Here is a 27,584-nt window from a genome sequence, read left to right as displayed (position 1 = left end):
ATACTGGTAGATCCTGATCTACCTTTTGGGCACCGCTTAAGGTCAGATCAGCCGTTTTGTCGGTCAGCGCCAAAAATGCTCCCCGACAGCATAATCGGAGCAAATACCGGGCAGTGTGTATGAGCCATAAAGTGTTGACTACACTACACTAATAAGGACAAATAATAATAACTAATAACCCATCCGTTACTACATGTGGAGTCAACTCCCGCAATTTCCTTCTTCCCATAGTGCGCGGCAAGGTAACTCTGGGATGAGCGGCCGCAAAGCAGCCGCGAAATTCTAGTATATATATATATATATATATATATATATATATATATACAATTATTTGCTTTCATTATCCAAAATGTATAATGCATGTTTGTAGCCTACTATAATGTCAAATCAGTTTGTAGTAAATGCCACATTTCTCAATTGGTTGATAGCTCATTGATACTAAACATTCTAAATTGGTTGATACCTCATTGAAACTAATCATCCATAAAAAACTCTGTAAATACAGTAAATTGACCATTTGTATACACAATAAGCATTTAGCATGAATTACAGTACATCCTGCTTGTGCAAATGTATACAAAAGTAAAAAAGAAAGATCAAAATTCAATAGTCAAAGTTTAAGTCGTACTCTAGAAAAAAGCACTGAATGGTGCCTTAGATTGCAACCTTTGTCGCCTGTCTCCCTGCCCTCTTCCTGTCTGTCTGTCTGTCTGTCTGTCTGTCTGTCTGTCTGTCTGTTCTGGACCCGCCAGCAGCATCTTAGCAAGTCAATCTTCACTTCCACAGCTTCCCGTCAAAGTCTGAAGGAGGCCATAGAAGATAGTAGGAAATTAAAATATATGTTAATGAAATCATTTTTTTTATTAATTTGAGCATATTTTAAGTTTATGTTTTATATAGGCCTGTGTGTGTGTGTGTGTGTGTGTGTGTGTGTGTGTGTGTGTGTGTGTGTGTGTGTGTGTGTGTGTGTGTGTGACACTGATTTATTGAATATTCTGACTTTCAATTCAAATGTACATGTATACATTTAGTTTTGATTTGTTGTATTGTGCTTTTTGCCTTGGCAATGTAAACGTATGTTTTCTCAATGTCAATTGAATTGAAAAAAATCACACACGTGTGAACTGAGTGGTGCAATTCCCCCCCCCCCCCCCCCCCCCCTTCTCTCTCTCTCTCTCTCTCTCTCTCTCACTCTCTCTCATTAGAGACACTACCCCTCTCACTGTTTCTGGCGCCCCCTACTGCTATTATTAAGTCACATACTCGTGCTCTCACAGACACACACACAAACAGGTACGAGGACATTGCAAGCTGGTTGTAGGAGTGGTTGCACCACTCAAAAAGGTGTGGTGACTGCATGCGTGTGAATGGCCTAACGTTTAGGAGGAGCCAGGCTGCTGGTTGGCTCCTGTGATGGCCTCAACTATATAAAGCTGTGTGGAAGCAGCATTCTGATGTATTCTTCCTGGTGTGTGTTTGGTCTGTCTGTAGCAACAAGTTACACACCGTCTGTCTGTCTGTAGCAAGAAGTTACACACCGTCTGTCTGTAGCAAGAAGGTAACTAAATGTTAAACTTAAACCTTTATGTAACCCAGCCAACATGGCAACCCGCAAATGGCAACCCATGTCAACTGTCAATCAAAGCAGTATAAAGGTGACATCAGTTCCTACACTCCTCACTCCCACCTCATGCAAGATGGCCGAAATGTTTGGCATGGCAGCAGCAGCAGGTTCCTGTTCACTGTGACAGTCCTTGGTTACTCTTCGGTGAGTTATATAGGCTTGGTGTCTTAACTTGGATCAACTGGTTAACTGTTTGTTTATATTGAAAGTATTTGATTTATGATTTTTGTTTGACCTTTTGGTTTAAAAATTCATATTGGTTATAATATATATATATATATATATATATTATAAAATACCTTGAATTTTATTTTCTAAAAGCATGCATGTAATGATATAAACTGTTAATAGAAAAATGATTAAAGATTCGATACTGATCACATCGAACTCTTTACTCATTTAATAGTTTTATTTATTTTTATTTGTTTGAAATGATTCTGTTTGGGGAACTTGATCTGTGAATGAATGCCACTGAGGAGTTGTGTTTTATAACAAGCGTTAAGGTAACTGTTCCAATATGGCTCATAGTGTCTTTTTCACAATGGCTTTCAAACTCTTGCATTTCAAGATCTCCTCTTAACTCTTGAGACAGTGTACAAATGGACGGGGTCCATTTGGTTCCATTTGTACACTCTCAGAGCTGTAAGGGTTCATTTTTCTCCATTGTTCTGTAAAGCACTTTGAGCTGCATTTCATGTCATGTTTATACAAATAAAGTTTTATTATTATTATTATTATTTGTTACAGACAGAGTTACAGACCTGTCAGGGTAAAATTGGTATTGTCACAAACTCACAATACAATGTTGGGCTTAAAGTTAATTCAAAGCTGAGGGAAAAACATATTTCAAAAGTTGGGGGGGAAAATGTATATTAAAGTAACCTTGGGGGAGGGATGTTAAGTTGTAAAATGTGGGTTGTGGGGGCTGACAAGGCTATACAGCCACATGTGTTTCTAATGTGATGTAGGCCTACATGACACTTATCTTTTCTCTTCAGAGTCACGAGACCAGTGGTGTAGGCAGCACCAGGCCCTGAGACGAGCCATCTTCCGAGGACCCCTACCCTGGAGCCCATGTAAAGTTTCCCAGTTCGATGCCCCCCTGCACAAGACATTGAGGTAGGAACTGTATGCTATAGCTGCTGCTGGGAAGAGCTGCTTGCTGCGCAGTGAGTACAAATCTTGTTTATTGTCCTTTGCTGTCGCTGGTGTGGTTCTGCAGGGTACTGATGGTGTTTCTCTCGTTTGCGTTTGCGTTCCGGCTTCCTGCGGTTGCGTCGCGTCGGGCTGCCACAATTTCGTCCGGTTCCGTCATTTCACCATTTCCCCTAACTTGTGGACACCGCCTGTCATTTGCAGAAGAACGTGATGGTTCATGGTAACTGGTAAGGATCTGTTTTTGTATTCTTTGCTGCTGGTAGGGTAGGGCTGGTAGGGTAGGGCTCCTACTAGGGTAGGTTTTTGCGTTGCATCGCAAACGAAGCACTTTGGCACAGGCATGGAGCTCCTGGTTTACTGGGATGGGGTTCGATTCCCTGCTGTGCCCTGCTGGATTCTTAATAGGACTAGTTGTTAAATATCCCTAAATATTCAGCACAACAATTGACTGGATTGGAGATGACTTCTTGGGTGGGGTGGAATTGTCAATGATCGCGTGGTGCCACCAGTACGACACATTGGGTGTTTCGGCCACTTATCACAAGACACCCTCTGCCGAGGTTGGCCCACCCCAGGTTGATCAGACCTGGGTGTATGTCGCATGGTGGCACCACGTGGTCATCTGGAAGCCCATGTTGCGTCTCTACGTTTCAGCCACAACCAGTGACTGCTCTGTTCTGCCGCAGTGGAAAGTTATTTGATTGCCTTCCGTTGGGCCTGACCTCTGATCCCTACTTCCTTCAGGAGCCTTGTGGTGGAACTGGCTACAAAGCCTCTGCAGCCCACCTTCACGTTCCAGCCCCGCCCCTCTGCTTCAGCTGCTAAATTGGCATACCGCAGCTTCTTCCGCTCGAATGCCTCATCGATGTTATCCTCCCATGGGACTGTTAGCTCAACGATGAAGACACGCCGACAGGATTTGGACGCAGGTTGGTCGCTGCAATTTCGGGTGAGTCTCTGGGTGAGGTCTGTCCGCATTTCCCAATCCCGGGCTGCACTCAGTGGGCCTGAGTTTGGAGGCGCTGGCTTGGTCCGCCGTTTCTCCCCTTCCCGGATGAAGGTTTTCCGTGGGAAGGTAGACTGGGCATTTAGAGGCATGGCATTGGTGGTTGCCCTCTTGTTCTCAAGTTCGGCAGCCAAGCACTTTAGCACTTGGTTGTGGCGCCAGGTGTATCTTCCTTTAGTTGGACTGGTCTTACAACCCACCAAGATGTGTTTGAGATTTGCTGGGGCTGCACACTGGAGACATTTAATCTGTTAAACGAGCATCCTTTAGCACAATAGAGCTTTAACCTATGACCGTATCTATAAAGATGACTAATCTTAATATGTATTTAGTATACAGATTCCAGATATTGGTCAGATATAATTTCATAGGGTGTAGGAGGGTTATAAGAAAGAAATCGCCGTAAAATGTTGTAAACTAATACATATTTAGCCCCCTGTTCGAATGCCCCCGCCCCCCTGTCCGGAAATAGTTCAACTAAAGAAAGCAGTACATGAAGAAAAAACAACACCCAACTTTATCTAATTTGGTTGAAAAAAACTAAAGTTGTCCTTTAACCCATTTTGACCTGAGATCAGATTATAAAAATGTCTTCTACATCCTGACAGTTTTCTGGAAAAGCTATGTTTCTATGTCGTTCTTCGATTTTTCAAAAATAGCAGACCTGGCTACAAGCTCGTGGCGCACTATGATGAGCTTGTAGGTCTGCTCTTTTTCAATAGCTAAAGCATAACATGATGCTAACGCCAAAAGGGGTTCCCGGCCCAAAATGGCTTGTATAGTACCTGGCCTTACTTCAGTCATGCGAGGGTTAAATAGCAGATCTACGAGCTCACAAACAACACATCCCATAATAGCAGTGTGCTTTCACTGCTGTTACTGCTATACTGAGAAAGTAAAACATAGATGGAAATATTATGGAGATACTTGGGTTTATATGCCTGACAGTGACAGATTATGTTTTTGGCACAAACCATCAAACACATCAAGTCGTGGTTTGTTTGAAATAATTCCAAGCGTGTATAAACGCTGCAGTGATATATTATATATATATATATATATATTTCACCCGGTTCAACAACCGCTGACGTTATGCCACCACGGCGAGAGCCAGACATATCCTGCTGGAAAGTAACTATGTACATTTACTCAAGTACTGTACTTTGTTTTTACTCTAGAGTATTTAACCCGTTTAGGCCTGATGTAGTCAGTGTGGTGCTCAATATTTCATGTCAAGGACCCCAAAAATGATATGTAATTGGCTATTCCAGGGACCGCCCAGAAGCAAAGATTGAGTTAAAAACGTTCGCTCTGAAATATATATTCAAATATTTGTGCCGCATTTCTAAGATTTTCAATAATATTACTAAACCACTACAGACATCTACAAGCTCGTAAATCGGCTATTTTAAAAGGATTTGTATAAATGTTGTACATTTAAAAACTTGTGAAATGGGACATTCTGCATAATGTGTACTTTTACTTTTGGTACTTCAAGTATATATTGATGCCAATACTCTTGTACTTGTAGTTGTAACAGACTATTTCTACACTAGGGTAAACTTAAAGTAAATAATGTAAGTTCTTCTTCCATCACTGTCAACACCCACAGCGTTATCTGGGTCAGACGACGGAGTACGTGTTCCCATTCTTACACTTTGATCATCAACGTAATCTGAAAGCAGGAACAGAATGTGTTCATGGTTTGACATTGTTTTGTCAAGTGGGTGCATGGTGTTAAAATATTTGCCAAGGCCATGTGGATGCAACACACAATGTCTTGTTTTTGGTGAAATTATTGATACCTGAAACAAGATGTCTCCACACAACAGCTAGCGGTGGAAGAATGCCAAACCATGTGGTTTGCAAATGGGGACTTAAGGCCAAACAAACTATTTAATTCATGTCAATTGATTTGTCAGAGACTGAGAAAGGGAGATAGAGAGATAAGCAGAAGGGAAGAGAGAAATAAATAATGAAAAAAAAGTGCATAGTGTGATTGATTCAACTGGTTAAAGGGTAAATGCATGCGACTATACAGTATATGCAAGTTTCCCCTTCAACCCATTCTGGGCGGGAACCCCTATTTGTATCTTACCCCCTCAGGCCGGGCACCCATATTTGGGTTCTGTACAGTATGTACAGTATTCAAAAATGTAAAAAAAAATATTCTGCTATATCAATATTTGAAGTTTTTCAGAAACCTTAGGTCAGGATTTAGAGGCGTTTTTAGAATCGGCCTTAGGCCTGAATGGGTTAAAGATGGAATTGATTTTCCTCTAAGGTAAGCGCTGGCCTGTTATCCAGAGAAGAGCCAGGGACGGATTAACCCCTAGGAGGGCCCCTGGGACGGTAATATTCGTGTTTTTACGTGTTTTTATCATCTTTTTAACATAAATTTAACTAAATCAACAGCCAATGAAGGGCCCCAGGAGCCCTTTTCAGGGTGTCAAACCTAGTACCTCACGGTACAATTTCCCCGCCACGGCCCCACTGGCCCCTGAGAAGAGCCCATTGCATGGGTAGTACCGGTATGCAAGTTCAGACAAATTGGTGTGCATGCATGCAAGAAGGGTGGACAACATGCAATCTGTCTGCTTTGCTGATTATTTCATTGAAAATGTTTGTGTGCAAATTTATCTTAATTTCTATTTTTGTTGCAGAAATGGTTGCAATGGGAGGCAGGACTCGGTCCGTCTCATTGCCAATAGCGATGAGAGATACCGCACTATTTGCCGCACTATTTGCCTAGATACTCGGCCATTCTCTTTGCCCATGTGCAAACGTAATTGTTTTTTTCTAATAAAGTTCTCCCCCTGGCCCCCACAGATGTAATACGTTAAGTATTAATGAAGCTAAGGCAAGAGTGCTTAAAACAGTTGTTTAACAACAGCAGGTATATAACCAATCAGTATGGAGATTTATTTTTACAGAGCAGGACACTTGATAAAGACCGTCTCTGTCTGATAAACGAAAAAAACTGAAGTCATGTCAAGGTTTTATTTCCTGAGTTGTGGTGCATATTAATGGATCTACAATGACATCATATGTATTCCAATATATATATATATATATATATATATTTTACTACTAATGTCAAATCAGTTTGTAGTAAATGCCACATTTCTCAATTGGTTGATAGCTCATTGATACTAAACATTCTAAATTGGTTGATACCTCATTGAAACTAATCATCCATAAAAAACTCTGTAAATACAGTAAATTGACCATTTGTATACACAATAAGCATTTAGCATGAATTACAGTACATCCTGCTTGTGCAAATTTATACAAAAGTAAAAAAGAAAGATAAAAATGCAATAGTCAAAGTTTAAGTCGTACTCTAAAACATAGCATGCATTCTGGTTTAAGATTCAGAGAAAACAAAACAATAGTCTTACTTGAAATAGCTAAAAACATGACGAGTACTAACGTAATCAAAATGATCTTTAATCACATTGCAGTATCGTCCAATCACAATACAGTTTATTACAAAATAGGGGTAGAAAAAAGCACTGAATGGTGCCTTAGATTGAACCAATTAGAGCAGAGCTTTGTCGCCTGTCTGTCTGCCCTCTTCCTGTCTGTCTGCTCTGGACCCGCCAGCAGCATCTTAGCAAGTCAATCTTCACTTCCACAGCTTCCCGTCAAAGTCTGAAGGAGGCCATAGAAGATAGCAGGAAATTAAAATATATGTTAATGAAATCTCAATAAAATTTGAGCATATTTTAAGTTTATGTTGGGTGTGTGTGTGTGTGTGTGTGTGTGTGTGTGTGTGTGTGTGTGTGTGTGTGTGTGTGTGTGTGTGTGTGTGTGTGTGTGTGTGTGTGTGTGTGTGTGTGTGTGTGTGTGTGTGTGTGTGTTGGCTTTTAAGAATTGTAAAGGAAAATGATAGGCAAAGAATAAGCATTGTGCTTCAGCCTATGCCTTTTTTCGGTCATTGAATTTGGATTTTCTGATGATGATGTTCTTGTTGTAAGTCCACACAATTGTGTTTTGATTGATTTGTAAACAAAGACAGAAATAAACCATTCATTCATTCACAATGTCAATAAAGTTATTTAAAGCAGGACAGATTTTTTTTTTGGGGACATCGTTGAAGTTACCTTCCCCCACCAGGAGAGGGAGACATAACATTTACAGATTTATACAGAAACATTCATTCTTACCTATATTGGAGCCTTTGGACATATCCATCTCCTTCAATAGGTTGTTTTTGTAGTCTATGGAAGGTACAAATCAGCCACATTATATTGTTACCGAGCAGTGGTTAATTAGACTTGAGACTCAGAGCTAATGCTTTGTCTGTGCAGACAAGGCTTACTGTACCTGAATTCAGCGGTTCCAGGTTGCAGGCCTTCAGCTCTGTACTGTCCAATGGAATGTCATCGCCATTGATCACATGACCCCTGCATAGGAATGAGTGACATGTTGCCATGAGAACGACTCTATTATCCCATTTAGGACAGTTTTCAGAAAATCCTGTTTCTATATCGGTGGTTGTGTGGTTCTCAAACTATTTCATGTCAAGGACCTCAGAAATGATATGTAATTGGCCACCGACCCCCATCTGATATTATGTTGTTCCAGGGATGGATCCAACACAGATGCGTTCCAGTCCTTAATGGGTTAATTAAGACAAGTACTGTAGTGCATCGATGATGCAATGCTTTTCACTTCTTAGTTCTTACCGTTCCGATCTGCGCAGTTCATACTCCAGCCCTGAAAAAATAAGATTTCACTATATGAATTACCAGTACACAAGTAAGACGCGCAAACGCGGGAAGCGAACGCAGCTCGTAAATTGCAATAACAACAATTAGAATAAATTACGTACTTCTTTTTTCTTTTTAGTTTGTCATTTTTTTAAGTTTTCTACTGTGTGTGTGTGTGTGTGTGTGTGTGTGTGTGTGTGTGTGGTTGTTTGTGTGTGTGTGTGTGTGTGTGTGTGTGTGTGTGTGTGTGTGTGTGTGTGTGTGTGGTTGGTTGTTTGTGTGTGTGTGTGTGTGTGTGTGTGTGTGTGTGTGTGTGTGTGTGTGTGTGTGTGTGTGTGTGTGTGTGTGTGTGTGTGTGTGTGTGTGTGTGTGTACAGCTGCGCCCTCTGGTGGCGGGCGGGTGGTGTCACAGCGGGACAGACACACAGACATGATCTGCAGGGTCTCATAGTTAGTGCTCATTGCATTCGCAATCACTGCGTTCGCAACTACAGCACAACACATTAGAACAGTGTGTTATAAAAGAAGAAGAAGACTACAATGTAGTCAATGTACTGTATATTTGAGGCACATTTTTTCAAATTATTTTGCTATTAGTTATTTTTGGGGCATGTATTGACAGGTACAGTAGAGAGAAAGGAAACAGAAAGAAAGTGTGGGAATGGCATGCAGCAAATCGTCTGGCTAGCTGGGAATCAAACCGGAGATTAGCAGGCATTAGAAGAACCCACACATACTGTATGTAACCACTTGGCTATCGGGTCACCCGAGACGAGACAGGGAATTGTGAGCTGGAAAGTCATACAACACAAACGGAATCGAACCGGGGACGTTAGTCATTGTAGAATGAAATCCATTCATCCACCGCCGTGCATCCCTGTTCTGGCCAGGCAAACATTTGGCGATAATATGCAAACACTAGACGAAAATAGTCGATCTACAAGCTCACCTTGTAGATCGGCTATTTTTGTCGAAGAGATTTGTGTAGGAAAAAGAAGAGACCGAAGTCAACAAAGTACACACTACACAGGCTAGGTAAGAGCGGAGGTGAAGAGGAGCACACACACAGAGGACACTCACACACGCTACCTCTCTTCCTGCGTCGGCGCGTCAGCAGAACCACGGTGGCCACGATGAAAGCCAGCAGTAAGAAGGTGGCCAGGACGTATCCCAGCTGCAGCGTGGAGTGACCTCCATGCTCAGGCAGGATGACATTGACCACACGGGGCCTGTCCACCTCATCTGTGCCTGAAGGAACAGCGGTGGATATATTACTCACATTTTCTTTACAAGTAAAAGTCTGGAATTCAAAATGTACTTAAAAAAGTACAAAAGTAATTACAAAATGTACTTAAAGTACCAGAAGTAGAAAGTACTTAAGAATGTCCCATTTCAAGTTTGTTTCAAATGGCTGAAATGTGGCTGAAGTGGTTAATGTTTTGTAATGCCCAAAATCTACAAAGTATCTAGTAACTAAAGTTGTCAAATAATTGTAGTGGAGTAACATACTCCAACATACTATGATTTGACATCATAGTAAAGTACAAATACCTCAAAAGTGTACTTAAGTACAGTACTTAAGCAAATGTACTTTCCACCACTGCTGAAGAACAAGAACGCACACGTACATGCATGGATGGACGCCATACTTAAAGTTAAATATTCTTGTTATGTCAATCTGGCATCGGTTGGGCTCTAGTAAATACTACATATCCAAGGTCTTTTTCAGCCTTAAACTGGAAGCAAACTAGAGGAACTATATAAAATGCAAAGCTCTGCAAAGCTGGAGGTGTGTCACTATGGTCATGGATGGGAATTGTCCCTTTTCTAGGATTGCTACAGTTAATCTCACACTTAGCCTAAACATATAAGTTATGGTAAATACTACACCACAAGGACTGAATTGAAAACCGTTTCTATATAACTCAAAATATTATTACCCTGGAGGCTTATTTCATTTACTTTGCAAGAGAGAGAGAGAGAGAGAGAGAGAGAGAGGGAGAGAGAGAGGTGGGGAGGAGAGAGAAAGAAAGAGAGAAAGAGGAGGGGGGGGGGGGGGGCGGGGGCGCTGGACTTAAAATGTCAAAATGCTTTTCAGCAGTAATGACTTCCAGACCTGATGTCATGCAGCTGCTTTTCCTGCACAGAAAAACAGGCTAACCAGAGAAGGAGAGGGAGGAGGCAAGAAGGAGGAATTCAGTTGTGTGGTATGTCTGTCTGTCTGAATTACTTTTCCAGTTATTTTGCCCTTCTTATAAACACAGAAGTCTAGTTTCGTGTATGGAAAACAAATCACTGACACCTTCTTTATGAGTAAACGTGACAAACGTGACAAGCATCACAAGCCAGTCTAAATACACAACTTGCTAACTACTGTATGCACATAGAATTTGAAGAAGAATTACAACAGAGAGAAAATAGTAGCAGATTCTAGAAATTGTATAGTATTTCATTTTCACTTTGACTACTGCCTGCCTGTTGCATATAGGCCTACAGTCCAATGAGAAATAACAGCTGCTGTTGCAGAAGCCTTCAGTCCCTTCTCTACTGTTAACCATGTCAAACCTGGCTATATAATGTATAAATGCAGTAATGCACCATACCGTGTGTGTGTGTGTGTGTGTGTGTGTGTGTGTGTGTGTGTGTGTGTGTGTGTGTGTGTGTGTGTGTGTGTGTGTGTGTGTGTGTGTGTGTGTATGCCTGTAATCCACGTAACTCGGGAACCAACTTCAAATTCAACGCACGCGTCCAACACCACCACGGGGAGTGTAGTGCCCGGCCTTGAGTCACCCCTAGATCTCCATATACTGTATACTGTATGGCCTGTTCTGACATCACAATGGTTTGGACATTGGACATCGGCATAGACTCCATATTTGGGCATGCCTGACAAAGAACTATACTGTATGGACATAAAAGGGAGACAGACATAACTGGGTGCGGCATGCATTTCCAACTTGCATCGTTCCAAGTAGGCCAGTGTCCAACAGGCACCGCTCTAGTATTGTCAATGGCCCAAAAAATAGCAGGTGAAAATACTGTTATCACTTGAATAAACCAGGTCTCTATCTCTGCTGGTGAAATGGTATGATGACAGAGAACAGAGCGCGTGCACATTGTCATCATTATTCTTCTTTCTTATCAAGCTGTGCTTCCAGGCTTAAAGAAGCAGTTCACCCAAAATAGAACACAACATGTTTCCTCTCACCGGGAGACTAGCCATCCAGATAGCTTTGGTGTGACTTGACAAGATATGTGGTTTTCTGCCATTATTTTTTTTTTTCTGTCACCCCAATACAACAGGGTTCAATGACATTTGGAGGGTGGTGGTGCTCAGAATGCAGCACCTCTGTCCAAAAAGCCTATTTTCTACGTGAATAAAGCGGTCAACTAATTGGAATTGGATGCTACTGTAGTTTATCAATAACAGCAGATGTTAATGTTCAATCTCTAATCGGGCTATGCCGGTCTAACTGATTTAGACTGTTATTGTGGCCTATACTGTACTAAGTAGGGGCAAGGTTAATATTTTATCACCTGTCAATGCTTAATTTACACAAAATGCATGAAACCGCTGTGTCACGTGCACACCATCTGTCCCAGAGTCCCAGCCACATGTTAATGCCTGTTTGACATATGCTGCACAGAGGTTGCAGTTTGTGGAGGCCGTCCCTGTTGTTGGGAAATCATTTGCAAGTCAATGAACTGATGAACTTCATTCATTTTCAGAATCAGACCGAAATTCATGTTCATTTCTCGACAGCAGTCTCACTGCTTCCTCTGTGATCACAAAGGCATAGCAATAGCATTCTACTCTCTCTTGCCGTAAATGATTACAGCATTAAAGTAAAAGGCTGTAATGACATTTGTAATTGCATTTGATTGCTGGAGACTGCAGGGCCTCTTGGGCATTCATCTAACGAACAAAAGAGCACCAGTGTGTGCACACGTTCTGCCCGATGCCTCGCTGAGATGACTTCAAAGGGACCAGACGGGAAGGCATCGATCCACGTGCGCATGTCTTGCACAGCATCCCTCAAACAGAACTATTAAAATGGGCCAACGTTGCTTTAAAAGGGGAAGGAGGCTTCATAATCTAACACATAACTTTGCCCCCTCCTCTCGCTCTGCTCTTTCATGTCACAGCTGGTCCAGATGTGGAACAGATGTAGCAGACTTCCTCTGGGTGCTGATAAACAAGCCTGAACCGGGCAGAGGCTGATACACATCAGCTCAGAAACAGACACGGAATGGGGAGAACGGGAGGATAAACAAACCTGGCGATACAGAGCCAGTGGTCTAGACACGTGGTGTGGGGAGTTTGAGAAAAATGGGGTCAAACTGAGGAAAAAGAAGTGGTTCGGGCTGTGATATCTTACTGCTCTCGTCTGCAGAGTAGAACTGTCTTCTGCTGTAAACTTAAACCACCGTTTAACTGAGAAAAAATTAGAAAAGTCTCCAATGAAAATGGGACCACTTCCGTTTCTAGCCAATTAGTGGTTATTTAGAGAGCTTCTTAGACCAGAGCAAAGCCTGTACAGTCAGTCTGCAAAACCCTGCTCTGCAACTCACAAAGCGTCTTTCTCTTTTTCTTTGTTTCTTTCTCTCTTTCTTTCTTTCAACTTCTGGTTCTCTTCCTTCTTCAGTTCAAACACAAAAGCAGGACAGAAATTGGCAAGAGGAGGAACTGACTTTACTGAGCAAATATGCTTATAAATCTAATCCAACCCACATGAAGAGTCCAGGAACAATGTTCTCACTCTGTGGTCACCAGCCCTAAGAGACTCAAAGCCCAGTCACTTTTTGGCTGCAAATGGATTCTTTTCATAGCGATTTTTCTATCGATTACTTTTTTTCAATTAAGACATTGAAAAGCAAATTGTTTGGATACTTGGATACGACAATGTTTGGATACGACTATACATATTTATACTGTATATGTACTGGTTAGAATTTCTTTACACTCAACCAAATTGATTAGTCTGATTATGATTAACCACTAGAACCCATTTTATACTGTTGTACACATTGCGTTTTCAACACGTTGTGAGATTGTAGATCGGCTCCTTTTGGTATTTCAATTAATTATTCTTTTTTTATTAAATCGATTTATTCGATTAACTCTTGCACCACCAGATCATATTAAAAAAAATATATATATATATAATATTTATATATTTAGCAATATTTACACGTACCGTATGTTGACATTCTAGGAAGTAATATCTCATATACGCACGTGGTATCGGTGTATCGTTGGGGATAACCAGAGGGGCTTCGGTAAGGTGATCATCATCGTGGGGAGGAAGCGGGGGTCCTACTGTCAGCCTGAAGATGCGTCTCTCGTGCAGACCACAGTAGTGGTGGTGCAGGTGACAGGAGTACAGACCCTTGTCCACGGGCGCCAGGTCGGCGATGGTCAACGAGAAGTCCCCCAGCGAGAAGGCGTCCTCTTCCACGCTCATCTTGTTCTGCAGGAACAGCGACCCGTACTCCCGGCGCTCTCCGGAGGCGTAGAGGTCGACCAGGCGCTCGGCTTTGTCGGGACGCACGCCGGGGGCCTGGAAGTCCCAGTGGGCCACCTGGAGTGTTGATTTGGACAGCAAATTTTGATTTGAGTCTAGTCATAATCATTTGAATAAAAGGTATATTTCAGTTTTAGTCACATTTTAGTCATCTGAAATTATTTAGTGTTAAGTCTAGTTTTAGTCGACAAAATCAACACTCACCTGCTGCTGGTCCTCCTGAAGGCCGTCCCTCCACAGTGGGCGGCGGTTGACGCACGGCAACGCCACAGAGCTGCCTAGCAACACCACGAACACCGTCTTCTCGCCGTCCCACAAACGTTTCTCTTTACGCACTGAAAGAACAGATTATATATAGTTTCATATTGTGAATTGTGATTATTTTTTTCATTTGGTTGGGGTTTGATAGGGAACATTTTAGGCACATTACGGATTTTAGGTTTCAGATTGCTCAGAAGAGCCTCACCTGACTTTGTGACATTGAGCTGGATCTGGATTGACTGGTGAATTTGACAGTAGTGATGGTGCAGATTACAGGTGTAAACGCCGCGGTCGGATGCTACCACATCTGGAAGAAGCAGCATGCATACAATAACAGTGTGAAATCCTGAATTCAATATTGAACAATATTGCTTATATAATATACGTATCAGTATTATGTACAGTATACTGTATATGTTATGTGTATGCAGTATACAATAGGCTATATTGTCGTCATCGGACAGAAACCTCTATATATCATCTTTTTTGTCTTTTCATGAAATATTATCCTATTAAAGCGCCACCTGGTGGTCACCAGTTTAGGCTCTGAGTGCCAATTCTCCCATTATAAAGAAAGAAATAATTTGTAATTCTATTATGCATGTAATGTGCATGTCATCACATGTACACCAGATTAGAGGAATTTTCAAAATATGGATGAAAAAAATAATAAGAAGAATAAATAAAAATAAGAAAAAGAGACGTCTTAACGCCCGTGGCATCCATTACAAAGACGTCAATAAGACGGGATAACGTCCCTGGCACTATGTCGTATGACAGTATCGTCACAGTGTCACAGTGCAAAAACATAGCGGAGGAGGAGGGCCAGTCTCACTGTTGAAAACGAGGGAGAAGTTGCCATCAATGAAAGCAGAGCTGGGGACGGAGATGCGTCCCTTGTTGAAGCCGTTGTAGACCCTCTGGTTGGCTCCGGGGGACATGTCCAGGATGCGCTCCACAGAGTACTCTGGACTGGTGCGCACCACGTCCCAGTGGACCACCCTCTGTCTGTCCCTCAGACGGTCCTGGGTCCACACCATGCGGGCACTGTGGCAGGGCAGGGCGGCCCTGGTGCCCGCCGGCAGGGTGATGTTCTTGGCTTCCATCACCACGCCTAGCCTGCTGCTGCTGCTCTGTGCCCAGGCTGACGTCACCACGACAACACAAATAAATAAACACACTCTAAAGATCACTGGTTTGTGGGTCACAGATACATTTTTATGGGCCCTTTATTTTTACATTGTGTTTGTAATTATTATTATTTACAAAAAAAACATTCCCAAAAAATGGGAACAATCTGAGAAATTCCATAAATTAGAAAACAAATATTTAAGAAGTAGTGAAAATAGTCGATCTACAAGCTCACAATGCGGCACGAAGCGATGCGTTGTGACTATGAGCTTGTAGATCTGCTATTTTCACTAGTTTGGGTCCCATGGAGACATCACATTTCTCTTTTGGGTCACGGGCTAAAGCGTTTGGGAACCACTGCTCTAAACCAGTGGTTGTCAAACATGTCAAGGTCCTCCAAATTGACCCAGATTTTGTGCCAGGGAGGGACCTCGACCCTCATAAGATTTGTGTCGCTAAACATTTTCAAGATTATTCCAAATCCCTTTTCAGCAAAAGTTAGCAGAAATGCCAGATCTACAATACAAGCTGGCCATGTGATGCACTGTGAGCTTGCAGATCAGCCATATTGGAATAACCAAAACGATAAAGTGTGGTTAAAGTAGTTCAAATGATCTTGATGCTATACTAACACATTTTGCTGGGGTCTAGACTGGGGTCACTTTGCCCTCTTTGATAACCACTGCTCTAAAGGTGTGAATCATCCTTTCTACAGTAGTGTATGTATGAGACGAAGATGACTAAGGAGAACAGTACAACAGTCATGAGCAGCATGCCAACAAATGTCGGTCACTTGGAAGAGATACACAGCTACAATAACAATATAAACATGAAGAAGTTAAAAGTAGACTTTTAGATTAGAGTGTACATAGAAAAGAGAAAGATATAATACATGACTCAACGTGAGAGTAGATCTTCTGACTTACCGGCGGGCATGAAGAGGACTGCAAGAACTGAAACAGACAACAACACAAAATTGATGTTTAGAGTCATTCTCTTGAAGGCTTTGCTTTAATCACCGGGGCTGCTCTTCAGCTCTTCTTATATGGTTAGCTAGCACGCTTTCCCAAGACCTCTGTGTTTATTCACTGAATAAGAATCTTGTGTTTATGTATGTTGAATCATCGCTGCAAAAGGACAGAGTCAGCAAATTGGCTCGATCCCGAACTGACCCACGAGCCAGCTGGTTACTCAGAGCAGATGTGTCACAGAACTTTTCGTGAGAGGACTTCTTAAAGAAACATAGAAAGGAAATAAAGAAACAGCTGCAGGGGCATGGCTAAAGTGGTAAGAAATGTATTTTATCACTTTCAACCTGGCATGCTTATTTTGTCATTTTGTAGAGCTTGTAGATCAGCTATTTCCATCAAGTTCCGTGGCCAATAAAATTGGGCATAAATTGTTAAGCGTCACACACAGGAAAACAAGAGCAGAAGATAAACCTACATTCAGTGCAAACATTGGGAAATAATAAATACATTTCTGTGGACAATATCTTCCCACTATTGGTAGTCTATGGGAATTTTCCCTGCTGCACGTTTGCTATTTCTGGCCTGTGTTATTCTTTTTTCCCCCCAGAGTGCTATACCATGTGCTGTTTACCTAAGAACCAGTGGAGATGTATGCAGCTAGGCCCAGGGCACATAGAGGCTCCATTCAATCGTCATTCCTCGAGTCAGGCCACATGTGGTCCTCTATACAGCTGAAAACCCACACTGATCACTGTGTTGCACCAGCTGCACCTCTGATATTTCAACTGAAGATGACGTTAATGTTTTATTGATGTCATCAAATACTGAAATGCAAGAAGAGAAGGGTGTGGGGGCACGTTTTCACCCGCTGCGTTCACAAGAGTTCAGGTTATGAGCCACATATCCACAGAGTAATAAAAGAAGAATGTGAAAGATGTTTTTCCATTCTTCACAGGTTATTTCCAGTTTTTTTCTTTTTCTTGTGTCGTGGTGGTGGGGAGGGCTGCACAGCACAATCCAGGTCAAGCCTGGTCTCTAACCCTTTACTTGTACTGTATTTTTCTTGCATTATAATTATATTGCACATTGCTATGCTAGCACAGTATGCCACAGCAACATTTCACTTCACATACTGTACATGTATGAGCATGTGATGTGACAATTAACATCTTTGAATCCCGAATGTTTCTCTGTAAATCTTTGGTGGGATCTGAATTGAGGGTTACAGTATATAGTATATACCCTTCAGAGAGAGAACAACGTTTCCTGAACCCTGTCATTTTCTCCATGGCTGAGCTCCTTTGCAGGCACAGTAGCAGATGACTCAGGAGGCTGATTTAACACTTAAGACTTAACAACCCACCACTCAAACACAAGACGTAATGACAGACATTTTCCAGATGACCTGCCAAATGGCTATTGTTGCTTGTACCCCAAACAGGCTCTTAAAAGAACCCCCAGATTCAAACTTATGGTAGTTAACTGAACACTTTTGTTTTACTATAACCACTTATAAACCTTATACTTAGTTGAGCAGGGTTGCCCAGGGCCCAGGGATCTATGGGTCCTCTCCATGTTCACTTCTACGGCAAACCTCTTTGCTGAAAATAGCAGATCTACAAGCACACAATGTGTTGCAACCAGTGAGCTTGTAGAAACGATAGGGTTCATATGGGAGTGCATTCTGTTCAAATAAATTCCCATGCTGTGGATGACATAATTGCTACACAGTAGTCCATCGAAAACCCTATGCAATTCTACATATCCTTTAATTATTCTGATACAGAGAACACCATAACTACATCAACAGTGATACTATGACAGTTTGGCTCCATGCATTTTAAACCCAGGGATAAGATAATTGATGATTGATGATTGAAAGTTTCTGTGATTCTTTATGATCTCAAGTCTGTGAACATTAACCACTTCAGCCGCATTGCGAGCATGTACATGATTTTCAAATGATCTTTTAGACATTTTGAACATTTGAAATGGGCGATTCTGCACAATGGGTACTTTTACTTTTGGTAATTTAAGTAGACCTATATATTGATGCCAATACTTTTGTACGTTTACTCAAGTAGGCTACATTTTCGATACAGGACTTTTACTTGGAACAGCTGCGTATATATAAATTGCAGTATCAATACTTTTTCCTAAGTAAAAGATGTGTACTTCTTCCATCAGTGCCATCTGGTAATCAGAATATCCCTCTACCTTCGGCTCATCCGTGTTCAAGTATCTCTGGGCAAGACACGTATAACCCCTAGCTGCTCATTTCAGCAAGCCATCTGCTGTCTGAATGCAGAAAAGTAAATTACCGCCCTGGAAGATACAATATAGAACTAGAGCGATATATCGCTCTAGTTCTAGTATCAAAACGCTAGGTATTGATACTTTTCCTTAAGTAAAAAAAGGTGTACTTTTACCACCACTGAAAATAGGGATGCCACTGAGCCAGAGTTAAGTCAATGCATCCCGAACTTGACCCGAACTTGAAGTTGACCCGACACTGATGGGAGCTGTAGGCCTAGATGGATGCACCCATCTGTCCAATATCTCTGGTATAATCTTCAATAATTAATATCTTGTGCATTCCAAGGGTTATTTTCAACTTTATATCAAGGCGACTGGGTGATTGTAAAGACAGAAAGCCTAATCATCATGGCTTAAGGGTAAAGCCCCCTCCTCCCTCTATAGCCCACTCATGTTGAAACAGTCATTACTGACACATATAATGACTAGTGGTAGGATTGTGCTGACTCCCCTACTCTGACCACAGTTAACTAGAAACACATTTGCCCCGGGAAACAAAAGCCTGCACAAACATACATAGCAGGCTAAACGTCTCTTAATATCGAGAAAGGAGTATTGTTCAGTTCCCATGGTGATGCTCGGGCTCAAAAAGCAGAACAAACTTCAATGTATTAATAATAACAACAAAACTCTCAAAGTGCTATCATGGGCATAGCAAGGGGAAAAAAACAAAAAACTATTAAATGAATACAATTCAGATCAATGGTATCCTTGAATGCCCAATCCATTAAAAAAACTAAAAGAAAACGCAAATTTTCTCTCATGCCTATAACCTTACATAAATCAGAAAGTCTGCAGTAGGGCAAAAAAATACGTTTTGGAAAAACTTACTGTGATATAAAGTCATGATGTTGTGCGTCGTCCTCCTGTGCGTAAAACGCCTGTTGCATGGATGTGTACTGTTCAGTGAGTCACAAAACAATGCTCCCTGAGGGAAACTGATCCAGCAACAATACTTTTGTAGTGCAGACTCCACGTACGGCGCAGACGCTCCGCCTCACTGTCTTCAGCTCAGCCTCTCCAAAATAAGACGACGATGTCGCTTGACAAGTTGACCACAACAAAGAACAGATCTACAAGCTAACATCTTTTTAGACCCGATATTGTAGACCTACAAGTAGATATTTAAGACTTCCTCTGAAATCCCAGCGGTCCCAACTAGTTTGGATTTCAGAGTAAACACAGGATTCATATTAAATTGTTGCAGTTCTTCTTCTTGAATACTATACTTGACACAAGAAGTATTTTTCGCGCAGACGAAATGAAAGCCTGGGTATCGAGGCTAGGGCTCAAGCAGCCCGCTGAACTTTGCAAATTGGAGTCTACCTGACCTTGAATGGTGACTAAAATAACCATATTTTAACCATGAACATGCATGAGATGACTTAATAGAGAATAATACAAGTATTTACTACTTTCCTCTTTTCCAAATTGAACATCAGAGTACCCATATCCTCTGTAAACAGCAGTATTTCCCTTACAGCGTACATACTATAATACTGCACAATACTGCCATCAATAGGATGAAAATTCTTCTTAATCCCAGTTTGCTTGAAAACAGCCATACATACAGTACAATGGATGAAAAGGACAAGGCAAACATTCTTCAGCATGACAGGTACAACTTTAATGTAAATTTTAAATAATTGCTTTACAAAAACAAACATGCATATCGTCTGTCGGGTGAAAAACCTCATATGTCCAACAGTGTTACTTTCTGGGATTCAAATTCAAAAGTAGCAGATCCACAAGCTCAAAGTGCTACTTTCGATGATTTTGTGTGATGCTCTAGAGTCTAGTATGATCAAGTAGGCCATTAATTTTCGAAACAACACAGAATATGGAGACAAGGCGTTTCTGCCCGACAGCAACGATATGCCCACTTCAATGATACCCGCTTAAGAGTCAAAGAAAGTAGACCATTGTATTTGCAGAGTGTGATAAGAACACCGTCTGTATGGGGTCGGTCAGTTGTCAGCTGTCAGCCGTTTAATCAAAATGTATACTCAGTACTAGTGCCTTGTGTCACTTGCCAACAATAACTGATTTTAAAGCTAATGTGTCACTTTATAAACTCATTTCTCTGCCTTTATTGGAACATCAGGCTGGATGGTTTACACATCGGCAATGGTGACCTCGACCTCTGCACCAGGCTTGATACTGAATCTGATGCAGGTTTTATCAGCCACTTGTGGATCCTCATCTGGACGCGGTCCCAGGTCTTCCTGGTAATAACGCAGAGCGTTGCTTGGCATGCTAACTGGCCTTGAAGGCATTTCTCCTTGGCGCCACAGAGAAAATAATATACTTTGTCTTTATGACGAATAGCGAACATGGCACGGACGCCAGGTTGAACGGGGTTCAGGATTCATCAGTGCACACGGCATGCTTAGCTTGAGAATCATCTCTTGTTGGCAAGTGACGCGCCACACTGAAAGAGGGTATTAAACAGAGCTTAATTTAGTCCCTTCGGTTTCCATGCCGTCTGATAAAGATCTTAGGCACGGTGTATCCCTCTGGAGCCTTCTTCAGTCCAGCCCGTTTCCAAATCCTCTCCATGTCCTCCTCAAATCGCTTCTGTAATGGACAGTCAGTCATACAGAGGTACCGTGGTATTAGAGCCTGACTGATACATCGCCCCTTATCACTGTGTCTTAAGATTACTTTAAACACTAGACAAACGGTGTCATGATTTTTAACCACTTCTAACCTGGCATCCCTATTTTGGTCATGTCTTTATAGTATGTTTTGGTCACTGAATTGCATACAGAGGATTTTATAATTGGCACATTCATAATTGATGTGTTTTGACAGATGCTATGCTGTTAAGACTCCCAGAAAATCTTTAAAGAGAAAGAACCATTTAAAAATATATCAGACAAATTATAGATTTAATTTCACCCTCAATTAACTAATAGTTTATGTTAATCTAAATTGATAAACTATTCAATTAATTACAAATATATTTGCATGCATCTAACACATTGTAGTTTTCTTACCATGTAGATATCATATATATTAATAATATATCTCTGCTGTCAGAAACCAGCTACATATGCCTAAGTTGTCACGTCCAAAATATTAACTTTACCAGAAATGAAGTTAGGGGGTATAGTCAGAACTCAGAAGAGCATTTTTAATACTGTAAAACCCACTCACATACATAAAGGGTGTTCAATAGTTACTGATATATATATATATATATATATATATTGAGTTTGTCCGATATTCTTTTTTCCAGGAGCTAAACTCTAATTGTGTCTATAACTTGTCACACACCTAGTGATTATATTGAATTCCATGTGTTGAATCATTCAACGCATGGAATTCAATATTGGCCCAAACCACACCAAAGACGTTTTTTAGCGTCAACTCCTTGCAACCGTTTAGACCAAGGGGCCAGTGAGGCGCTCCAACGTTGAAGCACCGGAGCTTCGCGCCAGTTCAGTCTCTATCCTTCTTTATAAGAAGAATCCAGGAACGGGTCTCATGGTCGCAGCTTACGTATTTCCTGTAGGCGGACTCGACGTAGCTGCGGGGTTTATACCCTCACCAGGTGCACCTCTTCTACTATAGTGAACGGCAGAGTGACTGATATTAGTCTGCCTCAAACGTTACTCTTTTACTTGCTTTTTACTAATACTAACATTACGAAGATGCCCAGAACATCGGGATGAACCTGTGTAGTTTATGGCTGCTCCAACACTAGTGGCAACATTAAAAAAAAAAAAAAAAACGGAATGTCAAAATATCTACTGTAGCTGAGACCAGAGCCATTGAGTAATGGTTGAGACAAAGCAGTGAAAGGTCCTGAAAGATACATAACATCAGTCTTACCCAATGCCAATACCCAATCATTCTGTTTTATGAACACAAGGCTGCTGTATTTTATATCTCATACTAAGCATTTAAAGTATGACGTATTGTGTTCATAAAACAGAAAGATTGGGTATTGGGTATGTATCTTTCACTGCTTTGTCTCAAACATTACTCTATGGCTCTGGTCTCAGCCACCGCGGTGGATATTTTGACATTCTGTTTATTTTTATTTTTATGTTGCCACTACTGTTGGAGCAGCCATAAACTACACAGGTTCATCCCGATGTTCTGGGCCTCTTTGTAATGTTAGTGTTAGTAAAAAGCAGGTAAAAGAGTAACGTTTGAGGCACTATGACGTTCACTATAGTAGAATAGGTGCGCCTGGTGGTGAGGGTATAAACCCTGCAGCTACGTCGAGTCCGCCTACAGGAAATCCGTATAAAGCTGCGACCATGAGACCCGTTCCTGGATTCGTCTATACTCTATGGTTTAGACCCAAGGTGGCATGGTGACCCTTTGGTGTGGTTAGGGCTTTACAGGCTCACAGGGTTTCTCTGAGACAGACTACTAGTCGACTAAAGATACAAAAATGTTTAGAGTTTGCATTTGCTGACAGTTATGTTTGGCAAGCAACACCGTCATAAATTAGTAAATTACACATAACTACTTAACCTATAAACCTTGCTGACCTCCAGAGTCCTCCAGAGGTCTATACTTGGTCCCGTTCTTCCCTCTAACACCAGTGGTTCTCAACACTTTTTCATGTCAAGGAACCCCAAATTGATATGCATTTGGCCAGGGACCCCCATATGAAGATGTTTTGTGCCAGGGACCCCCAGAAGAGAAGACTTGCATAAAGCGAGTACATCTGCTATTTTTGAATAGCCACGTATAAAATATGGAAAAGTGGCTAAAATGAGTATACTCATGTATTAAGAAATTCAGGTGGGGACCCCCAGTATCCACCCCTCCCCAAGGACCCCTGGGTGTCTCCCACTTTGACAACTGCTCTATATCGGGGGGGGTATCATGATGATGATATATTGACCCACATTACGTCACAGGGGGCGGAATAATAATACACAGAGACACATACACACAAAGTCACACGTTGGAGCGCTTAGCACTGCTCGAAAACAAAACACGCACCTGCTTCCTCTTCGCCCGGCCCAACAGCACTTTCCTACGCACAAATTTCGTCCTCTTCATCAGCTTCTTGTACCTGTGGTGGTTCATCCTCCGCCGCCGAATCTCCAGCACGTTCTTGCAGCCGAGTGGCGTGATGCTGCGGACCTCACCCACCCCGACCACGCCCTCCAGAGCGGGAACAACGGAGAGTGGCGGCAACACGCTCTCCTCCAGCAGCCGACCCCCCGCGTCCTCCTGGGAAGGGAGCTGCGGAGGTGCCTCCAGGAAGGGAGGGAGGGAGTAGCGGAGGGACAGCCAGCTCTCCAGAGGACTCACAGACATTTTGCGAGGCACTAGGGCCTCGTCCAGTTCCGGTTCGAGTTGCACCCATCTAGGAGGCGAGGTATTGTCCGCTGCCGTTGAGTATAATTTGCTGTGTCTTGCATTTAAAGAGGAGCAGCATGTGAGAGGTGCAGATCCACTCAGAATGTGCAGTAGAGGTTGACGACGTCCACCTAGAAATGTAAAATAATGCCATTTATCCCCTCAAGGTTTGTAACCTTTTTCAACCCGTTTTCATTCCCATGTTTGGCATGTTATTATAGGTGAAAAAAGTATATTTTTGCCAATAAATGTATTTAAATTGTATAGGGCTTAAAGCTGCAATCCGTAACTCTTCATAACATTTTCTACTGATGAGCTAAGCCTAATACATAACTTCATGCAAAATACCACTTATAAACTAGTTGGTGTCCTAGCACACTAAACAGACCAAGTAAAACCACTGTCTCTGCCGATGTCTACCTTATTCTACAATATGTATACAGATTGCTCAACAACATACACTTTTATTCATACATTCATTGCCGGTTTAAGTGGTTATATCGACGCAAATGTTCCGTTAAAACTTACCAGTGGATCTGCAAAGCAGACGGAGTGGAGGCACAAGCCTTGAAATAAACATCATCCAGCCTATGATGATCACATCAATACGAACATCATCAGGAATGATTTAGATGGTCAACTGTCCTGTGGGAGTCTGGGAGAATAAATATGTCGTTAGTCCTATTTCTAATTCCAGTCATCAGTGGTGTAAAGCAACTAAAGTACCTGTAACGAAGACTCTCACTTCCAGTCATGTTGTTGGATCTGAGTAGTTGCTGTGGGGACATCCGATTAGGACGTTGGGCTATATGACATGTCTAGTATGACAATGCCTATATTTGGCCCGAGCCGACCTAGTGCTGATGTGATAGAACCATTATATGGATAGATCTAACTGGCTTAGTCATCGTGACAAGCATAGTCGGAGAATATATAACAAGGGCCGACCCTTGTTATAAGTCAAAGAATCCTGGTTTAAGTTCTAACTGGACACCACTAACCTAAGTAATCAGCAATAGAGCCTTGAGCTATTTTATAGTACCTTTAATTAAGTACAGTACTTAAGTACACTATTTGAGGTATTTGTACTTTACTTGAGTATTTCCATTTGACAGTACTTTCACTCTCAATTTTGAATTGCAGACTTTTACATTTATTTCTATATTTCTACAGATATACAGTATTGATACTTTTACTTAAGTAAAACATAGTACTTTTTCCATCACAGCCAGTCATTATGTGCATTCCATGGCATAATACACAGAGAATAGAGATCACTATAAATGTTACTAAATCCCAGTGGATATAAACTAGATGACAAGAGTTGAGCCCAGATTGCATTATTTAGTTATTTTTCGCAATTTGTGATTAGAGGTACAGTACTACTTTTATACAATCAAAAAGGATAACACAAAAGCCACAAGGGCTTGTTTCCATTGTGGTCTTAGAGCAATTAAGTATTATATTATATTCACGTTGTTTTATTTCACTATTTTTATGTTTTATATCTGTATATGCCTTACTTATTAGATTTGTTTGTGTGTTTTATATCTTTATATGTCTTAATTGTTGATTTTGTTTGTGATCTCGCGATCATCTCGGCAGCATTGCAAATGAGGGTGAAACTCAATGCTCTTTTCGAGAACAAATAATGGTTTCAATCAAACAATCAAATAATAATGCTGCCAAGATAAATCCCTTCAGTGCTCTATGGCTGTGTATACTGTAGGTCATGCAATCAGGTATACTATGAAATATAATATAAGAGCTAAATAAACAGTCAGCCTCAAGATAGGTACATTGATGCTGACTGTTTGCACACTTACGGTTTACCTAGATTTTAGAACTTATGATAATGTATTATTATTATAGTATGGTACTTTTTATTATCTTAATTCATGATCTACTCGTAATCTATTTTGAACAATACTGTACATCTACATTAATGGTTGCAGTCTGGTAGAGTTTGTACTATCCTTGAATCAAGATCACAGATGTATTATCGATTTTGACATTTGCATCCATGAAAACAAGTCACACTCGATAAAATACTTCTATGGTGTTAGTCAAGCTATGTTACAAATGTAGCCTTGGCTTGAATCAATTGATTGAAGGCTAAATTTGCACCAACATGTCACTACAGGAGTATAGTAGTACACATGAGAGCATGTGACAAATAAAATATTTGAATGTTAGAAGTGTACAGTATCACTTTAATTGCAACCAAGTTAATCCACTGCAAGTGCAAGACAAAAATGTAGCCAGTCCACATAGATATATCTTAACTTTCTATGACCCTGTTACAATAACACTACCATCAGATAATTAATTAAGACAATAATATCTAGTTAAATTGCCCAGCTGACTCTTTGGGCTAAGGCTAATGTAGCGAGCTAGTAGCTCTAACTGCAACGGCATTAGAGCTATGGACCAGAGCTGCTAGCTAGATGCTTGTGCCCTTGGTGCTCATTTATTTATTTAAGGACTTGACTTGAAAAGGACTTAATATATGTATATTCTTGTTGTGAATTAACGATCTAAAAATAATCATTAATTATCAGATTGTAGAAAATTAAATCATTAACGTTACCTGATATTAATGTTCGCGATCCGGTGGGCTAAGCTTCAATGTGACTCCAGAAGACAACTTCCGGAATGTGCACCGCAACATTTCCCGCACTTCCGGCTGTGTTGATGAAAGCTCCACACTGGTTCCGCATAATTGGTTCCGCCAAGCATCTAATAAAATATTTATGCAGACTCTAGTCTGCATTTCCTTCTGCATTGCAGAGTGCAGGGGAATATTGTACAGTATAATTGTACTAACTAGTAGACTATACTAGATTGTCTAATGCAAGTGTGTCTGGGTGTGTGTCAGAGATGTCAGAGACAGCTCTGAGTCCTCTGACATCACATCATAATATGTTACAAGAAAAAGTCCAGAATAAAATGAAGATAGCAAATCTACCTAACAACATGTTGCACTTGCAATGATCGGCTATGTTCAAATAGCCAAAGTATATAGGTAATATGTATGGGCTTAATGTGTTGAATGTATATTTTGTAGTAATAACACAAATCTACAAAGGATATAGTAACAAACTTTTCTAATAATAAACACTGGGTCCCTTTATGTTTCCATTTTGTTTTGAATTAATATTACTAGTCCTTGACTCCTTACCCATTCTGAATAGGATTATAGATAGTATTCATATGTTATGATCCAACAGATATAAAAGTGCACAGTATTGTAAATGTTGCCAAGGCAAAACCCTTTCCGGTTGGAGTTAAACCTTGTTGTTGTTGTCAGAACATCATTGTGATGTCAGAACAGGCCAGCTCCAAATATGGAGGTCTAGGGGTGATCACTGATCAGGTGTGTTCAATTGGCTAATTTGGGCCAGGGCAGGGGCCCTGTCTAGAGCTGTGTATATCAGTATATGTGTACAGTGTGTGTATGTTGTGTTCAACACAGCCATATGAGGCTGCTAAACTATTTGGATCGGCATTGGACAATCTTTGGGGGTGGGGTTTAGTGAAGGATCA

General features: G+C 41.2%; 2 protein-coding genes across 5 annotated transcripts; both read right to left on the bottom strand.

Annotated features, from left to right (window-relative positions):
• Positions 1-650: 650 nt before the first annotated feature.
• mxra8b (matrix-remodelling associated 8b) lies at positions 651-19,751 on the bottom strand. Of its 3 annotated transcripts, none has more exons than XM_083768322.1 (11): positions 19,539-19,751; positions 16,347-16,373; positions 15,125-15,433; positions 14,495-14,596; positions 14,233-14,363; positions 13,743-14,085; positions 9,584-9,751; positions 8,480-8,510; positions 8,118-8,197; positions 7,958-8,011; positions 651-800 (listed from the first exon to the last, which is right to left on the bottom strand). In XM_083768322.1, exons 1-11 carry the CDS (start codon positions 19,552-19,554, stop codon positions 775-777), a joined length of 1,287 nt encoding a protein of 428 aa, XP_083624448.1. In that variant the 5' UTR covers positions 19,555-19,751; the 3' UTR covers positions 651-774. The 3 variants fall into 3 exon arrangements, with proteins under 3 accessions (XP_083624448.1, XP_083624447.1, XP_083624449.1); XM_083768321.1 differs by lacking the exon at positions 651-800 and adding an exon at positions 7,218-7,442 and having other exon boundaries at positions 19,539-19,747; XM_083768323.1 differs by lacking the exon at positions 651-800 and adding an exon at positions 7,218-7,442 and having other exon boundaries at positions 9,593-9,751; positions 19,539-19,742.
• Positions 19,752-20,311: 560 nt separating this feature from the next.
• On the bottom strand, positions 20,312-26,715 carry aurkaip1 (aurora kinase A interacting protein 1). 2 transcript variants are annotated; one of them, XM_083768329.1, is made up of 5 exons: positions 26,629-26,685; positions 24,765-24,814; positions 24,567-24,693; positions 23,676-24,169; positions 20,312-21,284 (listed from the first exon to the last, which is right to left on the bottom strand). In XM_083768329.1, exons 3-5 carry the CDS (start codon positions 24,619-24,621, stop codon positions 21,168-21,170), a joined length of 666 nt encoding a protein of 221 aa, XP_083624455.1. In that variant the 5' UTR covers positions 24,622-24,693; positions 24,765-24,814; positions 26,629-26,685; the 3' UTR covers positions 20,312-21,167. The 2 variants fall into 2 exon arrangements, with proteins under 2 accessions (XP_083624455.1, XP_083624454.1); XM_083768328.1 differs by lacking the exon at positions 24,765-24,814 and having other exon boundaries at positions 26,629-26,715.
• Positions 26,716-27,584: the final 869 nt, after the last annotated feature.

The sequence above is a fragment of the Protomyctophum parallelum genome (genome assembly GCF_964188405.1).
Source record: "Protomyctophum parallelum genome assembly, chromosome: 7".
Classification (NCBI taxonomy): domain Eukaryota; kingdom Metazoa; phylum Chordata; class Actinopteri; order Myctophiformes; family Myctophidae; genus Protomyctophum; species Protomyctophum parallelum.
The sequence above is the reverse complement of the archived record's forward strand: the minus strand, read 5'-3'. Positions and strand labels throughout refer to the sequence as shown.

Bases quoted from the DNA above. Each gene is read 5' to 3' on its own strand.
- mxra8b (XM_083768322.1), bottom strand. The intron at 14,364-14,494 runs GTGAGGCTCTTC...CTGTTCTTTCAG, and splicing joins GCTCAATGTCACAAAGTCAG to TGCGTAAAGAGAAACGTTTG. The intron at 14,086-14,232 runs GTGAGTGTTGAT...TCAACACTCCAG, and splicing joins TTCAGGAGGACCAGCAGCAG to GTGGCCCACTGGGACTTCCA.
- aurkaip1 (XM_083768328.1), bottom strand. From the start codon at position 24,621: ATGATGTTTATTTCAAGGCTTGTGCCTCCACTCCGTCTGCTTTGCAGA. The intron at 24,170-24,566 runs GTAAGTTTTAAC...TTACATTTCTAG, and splicing joins TCTGCTTTGCAGATCCACTG to GTGGACGTCGTCAACCTCTA. The intron at 21,285-23,675 runs GTGCGTGTTTTG...TGTCCATTACAG, and splicing joins GCCGGGCGAAGAGGAAGCAG to AAGCGATTTGAGGAGGACAT.